The sequence below is a fragment of the Spodoptera frugiperda genome, chromosome 15, assembly GCF_023101765.2.
Source record: "Spodoptera frugiperda isolate SF20-4 chromosome 15, AGI-APGP_CSIRO_Sfru_2.0, whole genome shotgun sequence".
In the NCBI taxonomy this organism is placed as follows: domain Eukaryota; kingdom Metazoa; phylum Arthropoda; class Insecta; order Lepidoptera; family Noctuidae; genus Spodoptera; species Spodoptera frugiperda.
This window is the reverse complement of record NC_064226.1, coordinates 10,395,720-10,409,419: the sequence shown is the minus strand read 5'-3', so window position 1 is coordinate 10,409,419 and position 13,700 is coordinate 10,395,720. Positions and strand designations below refer to the sequence as shown.

The window sequence follows — 13,700 nt, the reverse complement described above, 5'->3', positions numbered from 1 at the left end:
CCTTTAACTAACAATAAAATTAAGAAAGAGAGAAGTCTCTATCTTTTTGTCGTAGACCCCTCATTATCACTTAAGATCTGAATTTGGTATACATACCTATCTCTGATCATCTCAATCTCTTGCGTGTACATCTTAATGAGATCATAATATCGGTCGTCTAAATAAAGGCAGCCCAACTGTAACTTCTCAAATCGTTTGAGAAGACTTAATGCTATTTCTGTTGATGGACACTTCTTAATACTCTGTAAAACATTGTTAATTAACAATTAATTTTTAATACATATAATTTATGAATCTATGTTATCTCCTATCGTAAAAAAATGTTTTTGTAGTTTTTGTCAACAACTAGATTACGTGATAGGAAGACTATGCTACCCAATGTTTTAAAATATTCAATTAAAAAAACAATAATTACCGAAATCACAAAGTTCTCTAGTAGCATCTCTTGGTTAGCCACTGCCTCCATATATATTTTGTAGTCTTTATCGAAATCTGGTCGCCTAAATATGAAAAAAATGCGTGAAAATAATTCTACATTACATTTTTAACAGTATTCAATATACACTTCAAAATAATTAATTATTGTTTGACCTGTGATCCAAGGCATCGTAAGTTTTGGTCGAGATAGTTTTAAACAGCTTATTGAAAGTGGCAGCGTGTTCCTCAATGCCCTCCAACGTTGATTTATTCAGGACATAATACTTGATGTATGTTTCAAAAAGGTCGTTAATCTAAGAAAATAAAAGAGATAATGTCTGAACAATGTATGTACTCCACGTGTTTAAAAGAATAATACAAATACACAGTAATACTACAAGATACACTTAATTTACCTTCACTAGTCTCTTCTTAAAAGTCTCAAACTTGCCAAATATGTGCATTTCCGAACAATCAAATGGTCTTTCGGATGCTGCCTCTAACATTTCCTTTTGATGCTCATCGTAACAATCACGGTAAAACTGATATAGACTTAAACAGTACTGTAATATATGAAATAACTTAATTGAACCTCTATGCATAATCCTTCAAACCCATTGTATTAGAATGTGACTTTCTCTCGAGATCTTATATTAATTGGACTTGGTCTTCTGATAAAGGAATTTATTTGAATTGATTCTTAAGTTGAAGGAGTTTTGTTTAGTTGAATAACAATACTAACTTTAGCTTTATCCATGAAATTGTGTTTATCTTGGTTCCAAATTGTCTTTTTACCATTCCGTGTAAGAAAATTCATACACATGTTAAGAATTTGATTGGTAACTTTGACAAGCAACGTAGATATTTGTTCAGTGGTGTTATAATATCGGGAGGTTGCGTACATCATACGAATATTGTATATCAATGATGGGATGAAATCTTGCATTGTATAAGGATCACACCTGTGAAACAAATCTTTCTTTTTTAAACATTGCCCCACACTGGGATTTTCTCCTTTTTCCTGGGTAACCTACGCCTCACACCCAGACTTAGAACAACAATTTGTGGATAACACAAACAGTTATTCGGTTCGAGAATAGCTGTCCAGTCGCTACGACAACATTTCAGTCATAATAATTCAACAGGTGTACAACATGTAAATATAATCACTATAACGTAAATATAATTTTATCTTTACTTCTATACTATAATATTATAAAGCTGAAGAGTTTGTTTGTTTGTTTGAACGCGCTAATCTCCGGAACTACTGGTCCGAATTGAATAATTATTTTTGTGTTGGATAGTGCATTTATCGAGGAAGGCTATAGGCTATAAAACATCACGCTATGACCAATAGGAGCCGAGCAGAGCGGGTGAAACCGCGCGGAAGTAGCTAGTTCTATATAAGGGTCTTGCGTTTAACCGAGTTAAGTTCAATACGCGTTTTTGGATTCAGACCTGATGCAAAAGAATGTATTACCTGTAGAGAGGTTCACAAAATTTCTCTAAGGCGTACAAATACCTCACGTTATCTAAAGCTTCATTGTAATAATCGGTTACGCTATTATCTAATTGTCTCCATTTCTGAAAATAAATAACGTATATTCATATAAACCAATTAAGAGTCACTCCATTGGCTTTTGTTCTGAATTTAGCAATAATAAGAATGCTTACCTTAAGCAATTTGGATTTGGCTATAATTAACGTGTGTATGTACATCATAGCCGGCTCACTTTTGATATGCTCGATTATTGACGTGAAAGTTGTGAGCTGACGGCGCCAGTGATCCAGCTCAGCTAGAGGACCAATGTTTGACGACTCACGGCGCAACTGCTGGCTTTGCACTAACACCTATTTATAAAAAAAAGTTATTCTATTATATTACAAACGTTACATAAAAGTACGAGTATTCTATTCTTGGATTGCTACTACGCGCCTACTGACTATATGGCTACGCGCTGACTACGCGGCTACGCTTAGACTACGCGGCTGCATGCTGACTACATGGCTACGCGTTAGGCTACGTTCTCACAGAAGCTGAGCTGCGCGGAGCCGAGCAGAGACTTATAAACACTGACCAATCACATTGCTCAAAATACACGTCTTATCTCCGCTCTCATTCAGTAGAAAGAGCTCTGCGCAGCTTTAGTAGAAACAACTACCTATTTACTCGACCCTGCTCCGTGGAAGTCCGCGCAACTACGTTTCTGTAGAAACGCACTCTTAACTACGCAGCTACGTGCTGATTACTACCAGCCAACTACCTACACAAGGTGCAGCGTAATCTAGTATGAAATCAAGTTAATTACTAACTACTATTATTCTTATTCTTTACCATTGTTATTTGCCGCATCCATTGCTTCACATAAGCACAGATTTCTTCCAAAACATGTGGTTTAGTCACCGCTGATCTCATTTTATCATAACTAGACAACTGTGTCTCATATAATGAATAGTTTGTTCTGAATCTTGTGCAGCAATCCAGATCTATTTTAGTTTCTGAATAAGTTAATAAGAGGTTTATAAGTGAAAAGTAAACGTTGCATTATATACGTACGTTCTCCTCTGTATAATTAAAACTCTTGTTGTTATATTATGATACTAACGTTCAAGATATTTGACGAACATCATTATCTTTGAAATGTAAGACTTGATGCTCTCTTCGCTTTTAGGATTCGGAGGGTTAAGACGTCCCCAACCTTGACAAGCCTTCAGAGCAGGGATGTAAGCACGCTTCATGATCTTGTATATACTTGAAACAACATTCTCCGTCTCTTGATTTATATCAAGTAACATGTAAAAGTATTGCTGAAAGTCACATAACACATTACTATTGTGTATTGCAGCAATGTAATTATATTTATGTAAGATATGCAATATGCATCTTACATCTGCCACGTTCCGAGCATCGATAGCGTGGCTTGTCAATCTGTATATTGCCACGCACTTGCCTTGAATACCAATTTTAGATAAATCAGATATGTATGTCCTTTCTATGCAACCTTTCTGATTGGGATAAAATCTACCAGATTCTGCAAGAACACGCATATTATGTATACAGAGTCGAATTTAGGTATGTACTAATAAAATGAGAAAATTTGCGATAGAAATTAAGAGTTATTAACCTATTGGAAAAGCAGGCAGCAACGCATCACATAGTACAATACAATATACACCGCCCTCGTCGACTGCCAAGTGTAACTGATTTACATTAGTATCTGCGTCATAAACACCCTCCTGTAATACAATTGATGAAATGTATATTGTAATTATTATTTCGTGATCTATCATTAATAGTGTTTACACTGAGAACTGACTGAATCTGATTTAGGTTGGACATCCACGATGATGATATTCAGTTCGACACGTCCTAAGTATAAGTAAGTAACTGAAAAAGTTAAATTTTACAGGAGAGCGAATTTAAGATTGCAAAAATTATAAATTGTCATATCTTTGTCATTTTAAGGATTTATGGTTTGAAATTTGGTAACTGAGTTTAAAATTAAGTACAGTTTATGTTTACAAGGAAATTTTGTTTGTAAAGGTTTATGGTTTTGTTTTATAACACATAGATAATTTTACTCCGGTCTTAGAATGTATCAAAATACTCTAACTGCCACATCCACACTTTTTCAATGGACTATTTATCGAATATTTTACGCGATATCCATGGAATAAGTAGTTAAGTGCCTAGATACATTTTACAATTAAAATTGAATCCAGTGTATAAATGTGTAACTACGTAGATACACACTTATGCACCGGGAATGGCTAAAATTCCATAATAATTATCATTAGGACTTACCTTGTCTAGGTGACGAATAAATCTCATTTGGTGGTGACATGGTGAGATTCTGTCGCCTTTTAATTGCATTTTGCTTTAACGATACTAAGAATTTATAGCGTTCACTATATTAATAAAATATAACGCACCGCTCGCGCGTGCCGCTCGCTGTTACCGCGAAGAACTGAGCGAGCGGCAGATGCCCGCACCCCGCGTCTCGATCCCCCCGCGTACTACTATTTAACTGGAACTTACATATTTGTACGTTGTATTTATTTCCTAGCTAATTCAGATAAATACTTATGCGTCTGAAAAAAACCATGTTCGGCTGTTACAATTTTTTTGATATTTTTTTATTGGATAGATACAGGTACGTTGAAGCTAAAAATGCAATAAAAACCATTTCGTGTATCTGGCAGATACATACTTATACTTAGCGGGTGTCGAGTTCTATTATTAAGTTACAAACAGGTAGGAATGTAGGTACACACACATAAATATGAAAAACGACATTTATAATTTATTTCCTTACCAGTACATAATCAAGTGGCTTATTCAATACAATTGCTGCAGTATCAAGTATGAATCTCTGAGCTGGCGTAATAGCACCAATTCGCTGGCTACGCGCTTCTTTTGCTACAGCCTACAAATAATTATATTATTTTAATGAGGGATAAATATAATAATAAAACAATACAAATATAATTATTCATTTTTATTTACTTGCTTGTCTTTGTAAGAATGATGATGAAAATTCATTAAACTCATAGACATCTTGTTTCGATGCACCAAATTTTGTAAACGAGAGCTGACGTTTAATATGGACTCCAGGGCTGTTCTATCAACGTTGACGCTTTCTTCATTGTTGTGGTGATCATCAGATATTGATTCAGTATCTGTTTTGACCTCCGAAAATTCTGGACTCGAAATTATTTGTACGATTTCCTCGCCGTCTTTTTGCGAAACGTCGTCCTCTGCGTCCGCCATCTATTCTAAGTTGGTAAATTTATTTGAAAATAAATTGTAAATATGTGTTACGAAGACGAGATTCAAGTCGCTAAGTATGGTTTTAACAAACCTTACTAGATCATTTTTCGAAATACAAAAATGTATCTACTTATTTCGATTCTGTTTAAAACTTAAACTATTTCTGTTTTATAAGTAGCTAGTAAATCAATTATAATTATCCTAAACTTTGGTAAGAACTAGAAATAACTAGGTACGTAATTGAGTTAAATCATTTTGTAGATAATTTCTGCTTTCTTAATAGGTGGGCTGAAAAATTCATACAAAAATTTGATTTTATTACAAGCGTACCTTGCGAATTTTCTTTCCCTGAGAATTTTTTCTACGCATCACTTTCTCCTTACAATAACGAACCCAACAAAAATTATTAGTGAAATCCGTTCAGCTGTTCTCGAGATTTGCGCTTAACAACACATTCTACGATTCATAGAACCGGGCATTGCAACATTACCTACTTTATATTTTATCTAAAATAAATTCTTCTTTTTTATAAAATATAAGTAGCCTAAATTACTCAGTGAATCCATCAGCTACCTAAAAGTCCCGTTAAAATCGGCCCAACCATTTCAAAGACTGGACAGAACATACTTGAAATGACATTACACAGGTACCTAAATAAACACTGCAAGGGATCATTGAAATCAATAGAGCTAATCAAATTTGCTATATACCTACCTCCATAGCAATTAGTGCAGACTAAATTAATTTTTTTCGTGCCGGTCTTTATGGGAATCGAAGTCATGACCCAATAGTCGGTAGGTCAGCAACTACGCCAATTATTTAAGTCAATATACTAAGACGTCGTGCGATACATCAAAACATCAAATCTAAGAAATATAATATTGTATTATTTACGTTTAATTTATCTAGACACAAGACAAAAGAGACTTTAAAACATTTTTAGTCATTACCTTAATTCTAAAACAAGTTCCCCAATTCAATATTATTAAAAGTAATACTGTGAACTTGACAGTTGACAATGACAATATTGACAATGTTGAAAAAAAGTAAAAAACAAACAGCGGGAAAAGCAGAAGTAGAAAAAGTTTTATGAATATTTTGAATTGTAGATATACATACTAAATAATGCGTCGTAATTGGAGAGGACGTTATCGTAATAATTGGTACCGTTCGAGAAATAATCAAAATAACAGTTCAGACAATCAGAGTTTAAATAATTCAACAAATAGTCACCGAGTGACTAGTACTGCAGGATCTTCAAGAGCTCCAGCTAACCAGATACCAACTGTTATACCCATTAATGAAGCTACAAACATTTGGAAATTGTACTTTCCCACGAAAGGTTCGGAAACCACTATTATAAAAAATACACAAATAAATATACCGGGCATAATAAAATTATGATCTTCTGATCCGCTCTAAGATGATCCACTGACCGAATTCTTAAATAATATATTTCAGATCAACAACCGGATTTAGAGGTAACTAGCCAAATTAAATGTGTGAAACAATTCATTGAGAAACACAAAAATTTGTTTGATTTGGAGAAAATAGACCAGACCCGCAGCGTGCCATTGGATGTCACCAATTTGTTAAATGATACAGAGTTCATTAGCAGCTGGCCTAGCTTTAATACAGAATTGTTTGAATATCCAGATAATACATTGAGGCTCCTTGAATATTGTTTACATGAGGTACTTAATTATAGTCTTTTATTGTATGTGTATTCTCGAATATATTATTTTTTATCTATTATTTATGTTACTACAATTTTTTATGTTACAGACTCTCAAATGTGAATCAAAAATAAAAGTGAGAATACTGAATCACCAGCCCGTGATTCCATTAGCTAATTTAAAAGTAAATTACTTTGGTGAGTTTCTACAAAGTATTAATCCTAGTTTGTAACTACTGCAATCTGTCCTTCAATAGATTTTTTACTTTATCGTCACCTACACAAGGAATCTATGTTATTAGCAATAATATTTTTTCTTTATTTGTCACAAAATAATTACTGCTGTAGATTATCTAAATAATACACAAACGTTTTCCATCCAAATAGGTCACAATGCTAGAAAATCATTTCATTCCACAGTTAGTTATTTACAATTCTAGAAAGTTATATGATTGATGTTTACAGGCAAACTAGTGACAATAAAGGGTACAGTCATCAGAGTGGGGAGTGTGGGGCTCATCTGCACTTCTATGGCATTTGAGTGTTCTAGCTGCCACAACCTTCAAGCCGTCATTCAGCCCCAGGGAGTATTCACAGGTACCTACATCTTTTTATACTGTTATTTAGTTTCTAGTTTCTATGCTTAAATAATGAATTATTACAAATTTCCTGTTGGAGTATGGGCAGATAGGGATTCTAAAACAGGCATCATTTACCAAGACATTATCCTAAAAGTTATTTTAAATTAAAACTTAAAAAACTAATGTTTCCATTGTACTGCTATTTAATTTTAATGTATACTTACATGATTCCAGCTCCAACATCATGCCAAAGCTGCAATGGTGGCTCAAAGTTTGAACCATTGCAATCATCTCCATTCACCAACACAACAGACTGGCAAGTTGCTAAAATACAAGAAATTCAGTCACAGGTTTATATTAGTTCATACTTGTTGTTACCATCTTTTTTTTATAAGTGAGACCTTCAATGTTGGTCTGTTTTTTCAGAGCCTGTCTGGAACTATACCAAGAAGTGTAGAGATAGAACTTCAGGGAGACCTAGTTGGTGCAGCATGTCCCGGTGATGTGCTCTCAGTCACAGGAATAGTTCAGGTAGCTAAAATGTCTCATATTAGTATAGTATCACTACTGCAATAACAAGTAAGAAATAAACACAGCAAATGATTACACTGAACTTTTCTAGGTACGTGGCGAAAGCAAAGGCGGCGAAGACGGCAAACGAGCTGCAAGACTCCTACAACTTTACATTGAAGCTGTGTCAATACACAGCCATAGAAATCTGAGCAATCCAACTCTATCTTTTACATTGAAAGATTATTATGCTATACAGGTAGTCTCATTATTGCATGTATTTCATTTTATTTATAATATCCTCTTCTTACATTGAAAACGAAATATATTCTTCTTTTTTCATCAGGAAATACATGCCACAGAGGATGTGTTCAGATTACTAGTCCACTCACTCTGTCCAACAATATTTGGGCATGAGGCAGTGAAAGCTGGACTGATACTTGGTCTTATTGGTGGTACTGAACATGATAATGGACCGAGGTCCAACCCTCATGTGCTGGTTGTGGGGGATCCAGGACTTGGGAAGTCACAGTTGCTACAGGCTGCAGCTCATGCTGCTCCAAGAGGTAAATTGATTAGCTAAACACAACAAAGTAAAGAAAAATTTACAACGCAATATTTAAATAAAAGTTGTGTAAAAATTGCAGGTGTTTATGTATGCGGCGCCTCTGCATCTGCAGGAGGCCTCACTGTAGCATTAGGCCGGGAAGCAGGAGGAGACTTCGCTTTAGAAGCAGGCGCACTGGTTCTTGCCGATAAAGGCGTATGCTGTATTGATGAACTTGATAAGGTTACTTATTATATTGAATTAAAATGTATAATTCTACAATGCATTTTGATTATGCTATTATCGCGTGTACATCAGGCATCAATGGGATCATGCAACATGTTACAGATGACCGCTCACCACAGCAGTTTGTTAGAAGCTATGGAACAGCGGCGTGTGAGCGTGGCCAAGGGAGGCGTGGTGTGCAGCCTGGCCGCACGGGCCACTGTACTGGCCGCCGCCAACCCTGCTGGAGGCAGCTACAACAGGTCATGTCAGTCATCATAATACCATACCCTTTTTTAAGGACGCCGTAGCGTCTCTCATGCCAATAATACCATACCCTAGCACTCCGTTGTGAACAACCAACCTAGTTGATAACAGTGGTTTTATCATGTTACTTAGTTAATATTATAAATTAATTTTTATTATTTTTACAGATCTAAAACTGTAGCAGAGAACCTAAAATTAAATTCAGCACTTCTCTCAAGATTTGATTTAGTTTTTATACTTTTGGACCAACCCGATGAGGTAATTTTAACTCCTTGTCACATTTTGTTGAATAAAAAAGGCTGTGATTGATTTTGTAGGCATTAATTATAGATGACGCTATGTTATTATGGCTATCTGCCTACATTAATTTCCCCTTTTGACTTGATCCGTTAAGTCTATAATTATAAATATTATAGAGCAGCTTTCACACACTTTATAGTTATTATGATTGTAGAAAATGGATGCGATGCTATCGGAACACGTGCTGGCTCTACATTCCGGTCATAAAGGAAAGCATACAACAAAACAGAATAATCTAAACATTAGCATGAATACAAGTCAATGTGATAACGAGATTTCGCTCAGGTAATTTTTAATTATTTGGTGGCATTCAATTATGACTATAAATCGATTTTGAAACCAATACCTTACTAAAATGTTTCACCAAGGATTTAAATTACTGTTACTGCAATACTAATCTTTAGATTAAATTTCACTACATTTATCCTTTCCAGTCAGAGACTTCGTTTAAAACCTGGTGAGGTGATCGACCATCTACCTTTAGTTCTGTTAAGAAAATACATAGCGTACGCTAGAAGGTACGTCCACCCCAAACTGAGTACCGAAGCAGCCAATGCTTTGCAAAACTTTTATTTAGAGCTAAGACACAACCATCAAGGTGGCTCCCATGACGGTACACCTATAACAACACGCCAACTTGAAGCCTGCATACGACTTACCCAGGTGTGTATTTGATTAGTTATCATGAGAAATTAGATATTAAAACTTTTATTACGTCGATATAAATAAACAGATATAAGTAATGGATATCTGATGGTGTAGTAATCAATCCATTAACTTTTCATTATAGGCTAGAGCTCGTGTGGATTTGAGAGAAGAAGCTACTGTCAAAGACGCAAATGATGTGATAAGCTTATTGAAACACAGTCTAATAGATACATTCAGTGACGAGTTTGGAAATATACAATTATCCAGGTCTATTAATGGATCAGGCGTTAGTTCCCGAAACAAGGTGACCAACAACATTCATTACAATAACATGAATTACTGAACCAAGCGGCATACAGCATAAAATAATATTATAAATATTTTTCAGTTAAAAAAGTTCTTGGATGCATTAACAAGAAGATCTCATCAGCTAGGAAAGGATATATTCACAAGACAAGAGATGATACAAATACATAAAGCTGCAGGAGTTGCTGGGGACCCAAATGACTTGATTGAAGCGATGCACACACATTCATACTTATTATTAAAAGGGTCTAACACATATCAGTTGATCACAATTTAATAAAATAATTTATACAATTTAAAAATGAACTTTATTTCATAAAAACTGCAGCCAAATATGACTCACAGTTAAAAAGGTGTGATGAAAAAGTATCATAAAATTTACATAAATGTAGTTTGTACTATAGTATTTTTTTTCTTCACAAAGCACATAAAACCATAGTTTTATTATATACATCTAAAAAAAGTATCTTAAAGCAATTGATTACCGATTCAAATAAAATTTTAACATAATTTACACAAACTCGTCCATGAGACTTGAAATTCTTGTAAAATCTTATTTTGAATTACATCATATAACTATTGTCACCAGGAAAATAGTTTTGTAGTAATCAACATAGCATACAAATAAAGTTCTTGTTCAAAACTGATGAGAAAATACCTATGCAATAGGAAATTATATAAAAATAATTCAATATCTTGCAGACTAATTCAATGCAAATATTTTAGTTTCTAAAAATGATTATTACCTACTCTTTGCTTTTAGATTTATGTAAGTGCTTTTGTATAAAGAAATACATAAATGTCATTTATATTCCATTGGTTTAACAGAGTTTAACTAATTAATAACATTGGATTCAGTCAATATTATAATAAAAAATAAGTATATTAAAAATACAGTCTTCATTTAAATTTTTTAACATCAGTTCTAGAAGGAACATCACTCAAAGCAATAGCAACGTGACAACAGCAATATAAAGATGTGTAAACTAACACAGCATTATAAAATGATGGCCACTTGAGTAGCTCAAAGTACAAATTACCAACTTCAGCACCAGCAAATAAATAGAAGTTTGATATAGCAGACATACCTAACAGAGGTGCACACAAAAATGCTTGGAATCGCACTTCCATCGCATCTGTTTTAAGGTAATTTTCTTTAAATACTCTATATCTTTCAGTTTTAGAGGCTGCTTTAGCAGCATACTCTATAACAATACCCACATAGTTTAACGCTGACCATAAAAATATATTCCACATAATGCCATGCCACAAAAAAATAAACATAAATGTAACAAGAGAAGAAAGTAATTTGTTTGTGATCTTGAGCCTTGGAAAATTACTTGACATTGTGGCGAGAGCCGGTTTATATATGTACCTGGAAATTAAGACAATATCTCAATAATTATAATTATGATTACAGCCCAAGTAATATTTGGGGAGATGATATTAAAATGATATTATGTAAGGAATGTCAACTTACTTTAATAAAAACCTGTATAGGCCTACATCAAAGTATCTCCACATTTGTGAGTAAACATGTATTCTGACTATACATCTTGGAGTAGGTGGAGGGTCAATATGGTCAAGCCTGGAATATGCAGCTGTGGTTCCATAAGATACAACATATTTCATATGAAACTCCAGCCCCATCCATAGCCCTCCACCACAGAGTGCTAATGATGGCATCTTACGAATAGCCTGAAACATAACATAAAAAATAAATTATTTGGGACAATACCAATTACTAAAATGTAAAATAATATAAGTTTATTACTACCAACCTCAATCTGACTTTGCATAGCATAAAAATATATAAAATGAAATGCAAGGTCCAACAGAATAGTATAAATCTGGAACCTTAACATTTCCAGAATAAAAGATTTTAGCCTCATGGTCAGTGTTTCACTTTTAACAAGGAAACTTTTTTCAAATTCTTCATAGAGTAATAATGGTCCGACAAATAATAATGGCAGGTACAAGACATAGCTAAACATGTTAATCAATTCTTCAAATAGTGATGCTTGTTTTAATTGTCCATTCTCCTGGGCTTGTAAATGTTTCTCTTTTCTGTCTATATAATCGAGGCAATAACTTATACATCTCAATTCAACCCAGGCTATACCATATAAAAGTACAAACACTTCTTCATCTCTTAAATGGTCAGTATCCAAGAAATGCCAAAAGAAATATTTATATTTCAAAGAGTTGTACAAGGCTAACAGAAAAATACTTGTTGACCATATACTAATTTTTCCACCTCCAGAAAACACAATTGCTGAGAATAAAACAGGCTGAGCAAAAATTACTATCAACTGTCTGATACCCATATATCTAGTTACACAAAATATACTAGATATAATGTACCAATATTTCAATAAATGTACATTATATCTTCGTATTGCCTCAGATATGAAAAATTGAAATAGCAAATAAAGCCATAGGGTCTGTATATGGTACTTCCACGTGCTCCATTCAACATCAGTCTCATCTTTCAGCCTGGACAAGAATCGCCACCCAGGCGCCAAGTCTCTAAATTCATGACGCGGAGCAGGCTTACTCTCCAGTATTTCTGAAAATAATGATGTCAATGTAAATTAACAAACTAACTACTCAAATAATTATACAGGATATTAATTAACTACGATAATTAACAAAAAATAAACATTACCTGTTTGAGCACAAAGTAATTTGTACAGGGAGTAAAAACAAGCTAATATCCATAAACTAAAATGAATCACATTTTCAATTTGACTCAGTTTGCTTTTCATTTTGTCATAAAATTACTTTGAATACAATTTTCATCCTAAAAACAAAAAAAATAATGCCATGATTCAGACGCACAACACAATTTACACCTTTCAAATTCGACGGTAAATGAATGAATGAATGATATAATCATGCTCATGCCAAAATGAAAAAGTCAAACCAAAATATGTCTATGGAATTGGCGAATGAACTGAACTGAATTTTTTCGGTGAAATTGGTGAATGATGAAAACAAGGTAAAAAACATTAATTCTCATTAATTTTAATAGGTTTTGGTTTTTTAGTTTTTAATTCGTTCCGTATCATATATAAAAATAGTTTCAACTGACTGTGTGTCTGTCTGTCTGTCTATCTGTCTGTCCGTCCGACCATCCGTCCGTCCGTCCATCCGACCGTCCGACCGTCTATCTGTTTGTTAACTCAAGTGGTGTAGTCCATAAACCGTGTAATACAGTCTTTTACGCTAGACGATGGACAGAAAAGATGATGCATTCCTATTTTTATTTATTTATTTATTTTCAGCCATGGTCGTCCCACTGCAGGGCAAAGGCCTCCCTACGCTCCTTCCACTCGTCTCTATGCAGAGCTTTCTTTGGCCAATCCTTTCGAGTTCATCCCACCATCTCCTTCTGGGCCTGCCGCGACGTCTATTGGCGTTTAATTTTAGTTTTTTATTAATTTAATTTAT

General features: G+C 34.2%; 3 protein-coding genes across 3 annotated transcripts in view; 1 reads left to right on the top strand and 2 right to left on the bottom strand.

Moving 5' to 3' along the window:
* The window catches only part of LOC118270586 (dynein axonemal heavy chain 8-like), a 28,418-nt gene extending 23,106 nt beyond the window's left edge, over positions 1-5,312 (bottom strand). The window contains exons 1-13 of the mRNA XM_050698572.1: positions 4,925-5,312; positions 4,734-4,844; positions 3,543-3,654; positions 3,307-3,449; positions 3,024-3,225; positions 2,753-2,916; positions 2,092-2,268; positions 1,898-2,001; positions 1,160-1,379; positions 834-980; positions 592-731; positions 416-500; positions 97-242 (exon numbers count right to left, since the gene is read on the bottom strand). Of these exons, the coding sequence (XP_050554529.1) occupies positions 97-242; positions 416-500; positions 592-731; positions 834-980; positions 1,160-1,379; positions 1,898-2,001; positions 2,092-2,268; positions 2,753-2,916; positions 3,024-3,225; positions 3,307-3,449; positions 3,543-3,654; positions 4,734-4,844; positions 4,925-5,188 (2,015 nt within the window). The 5' untranslated portion in view covers positions 5,189-5,312. The remainder of the gene's footprint in view (positions 1-96; positions 243-415; positions 501-591; positions 732-833; positions 981-1,159; positions 1,380-1,897; positions 2,002-2,091; positions 2,269-2,752; positions 2,917-3,023; positions 3,226-3,306; positions 3,450-3,542; positions 3,655-4,733; positions 4,845-4,924) is intronic.
* A 907-nt stretch (positions 5,313-6,219) lies between these two features.
* On the top strand, positions 6,220-10,549 carry LOC118271632 (DNA helicase MCM8). The gene is made up of 15 exons (XM_050698558.1): positions 6,220-6,530; positions 6,650-6,882; positions 6,974-7,061; positions 7,329-7,460; positions 7,679-7,794; positions 7,871-7,975; positions 8,067-8,213; positions 8,301-8,520; positions 8,602-8,744; positions 8,850-8,989; positions 9,161-9,251; positions 9,448-9,578; positions 9,728-9,956; positions 10,084-10,245; positions 10,330-10,549. The coding sequence occupies exons 1-15, from the start codon at positions 6,314-6,316 to the stop codon at positions 10,522-10,524; spliced, it is 2,349 nt and encodes a 782-aa protein (XP_050554515.1). The 5' UTR covers positions 6,220-6,313; the 3' UTR covers positions 10,525-10,549.
* On the bottom strand, positions 10,539-13,316 carry LOC118271648 (protein-cysteine N-palmitoyltransferase Rasp). Its single transcript, XM_035587766.2, has 4 exons — positions 12,916-13,316; positions 12,029-12,816; positions 11,728-11,945; positions 10,539-11,622 (listed from the first exon to the last, which is right to left on the bottom strand). The coding sequence occupies exons 1-4, from the start codon at positions 13,013-13,015 to the stop codon at positions 11,148-11,150; spliced, it is 1,581 nt and encodes a 526-aa protein (XP_035443659.1). The 5' UTR covers positions 13,016-13,316; the 3' UTR covers positions 10,539-11,147.
* Positions 13,317-13,700: the final 384 nt, after the last annotated feature.

Excerpts from the sequence above, each read along its gene's own strand:
- LOC118271632 (XM_050698558.1), top strand. The coding sequence starts at position 6,314 with ATGCGTCGTAATTGGAGAGGACGTTATCGTAATAATTGGTACCGTTCG. Across the intron at positions 7,461-7,678 it reads GCCCCAGGGAGTATTCACAG|CTCCAACATCATGCCAAAGC; the intron begins GTACCTACATCT and ends ACATGATTCCAG. Across the intron at positions 7,795-7,870 it reads TACAAGAAATTCAGTCACAG|AGCCTGTCTGGAACTATACC; the intron begins GTTTATATTAGT and ends CTGTTTTTTCAG.
- LOC118271648 (XM_035587766.2), bottom strand. The coding sequence starts at position 13,015 with ATGAAAAGCAAACTGAGTCAAATTGAAAATGTGATTCATTTTAGTTTA. Across the intron at positions 12,817-12,915 it reads ATTACTTTGTGCTCAAACAG|AAATACTGGAGAGTAAGCCT; the intron begins GTAATGTTTATT and ends CATTATTTTCAG. Across the intron at positions 11,946-12,028 it reads CTATGCAAAGTCAGATTGAG|GCTATTCGTAAGATGCCATC; the intron begins GTTGGTAGTAAT and ends GTTATGTTTCAG.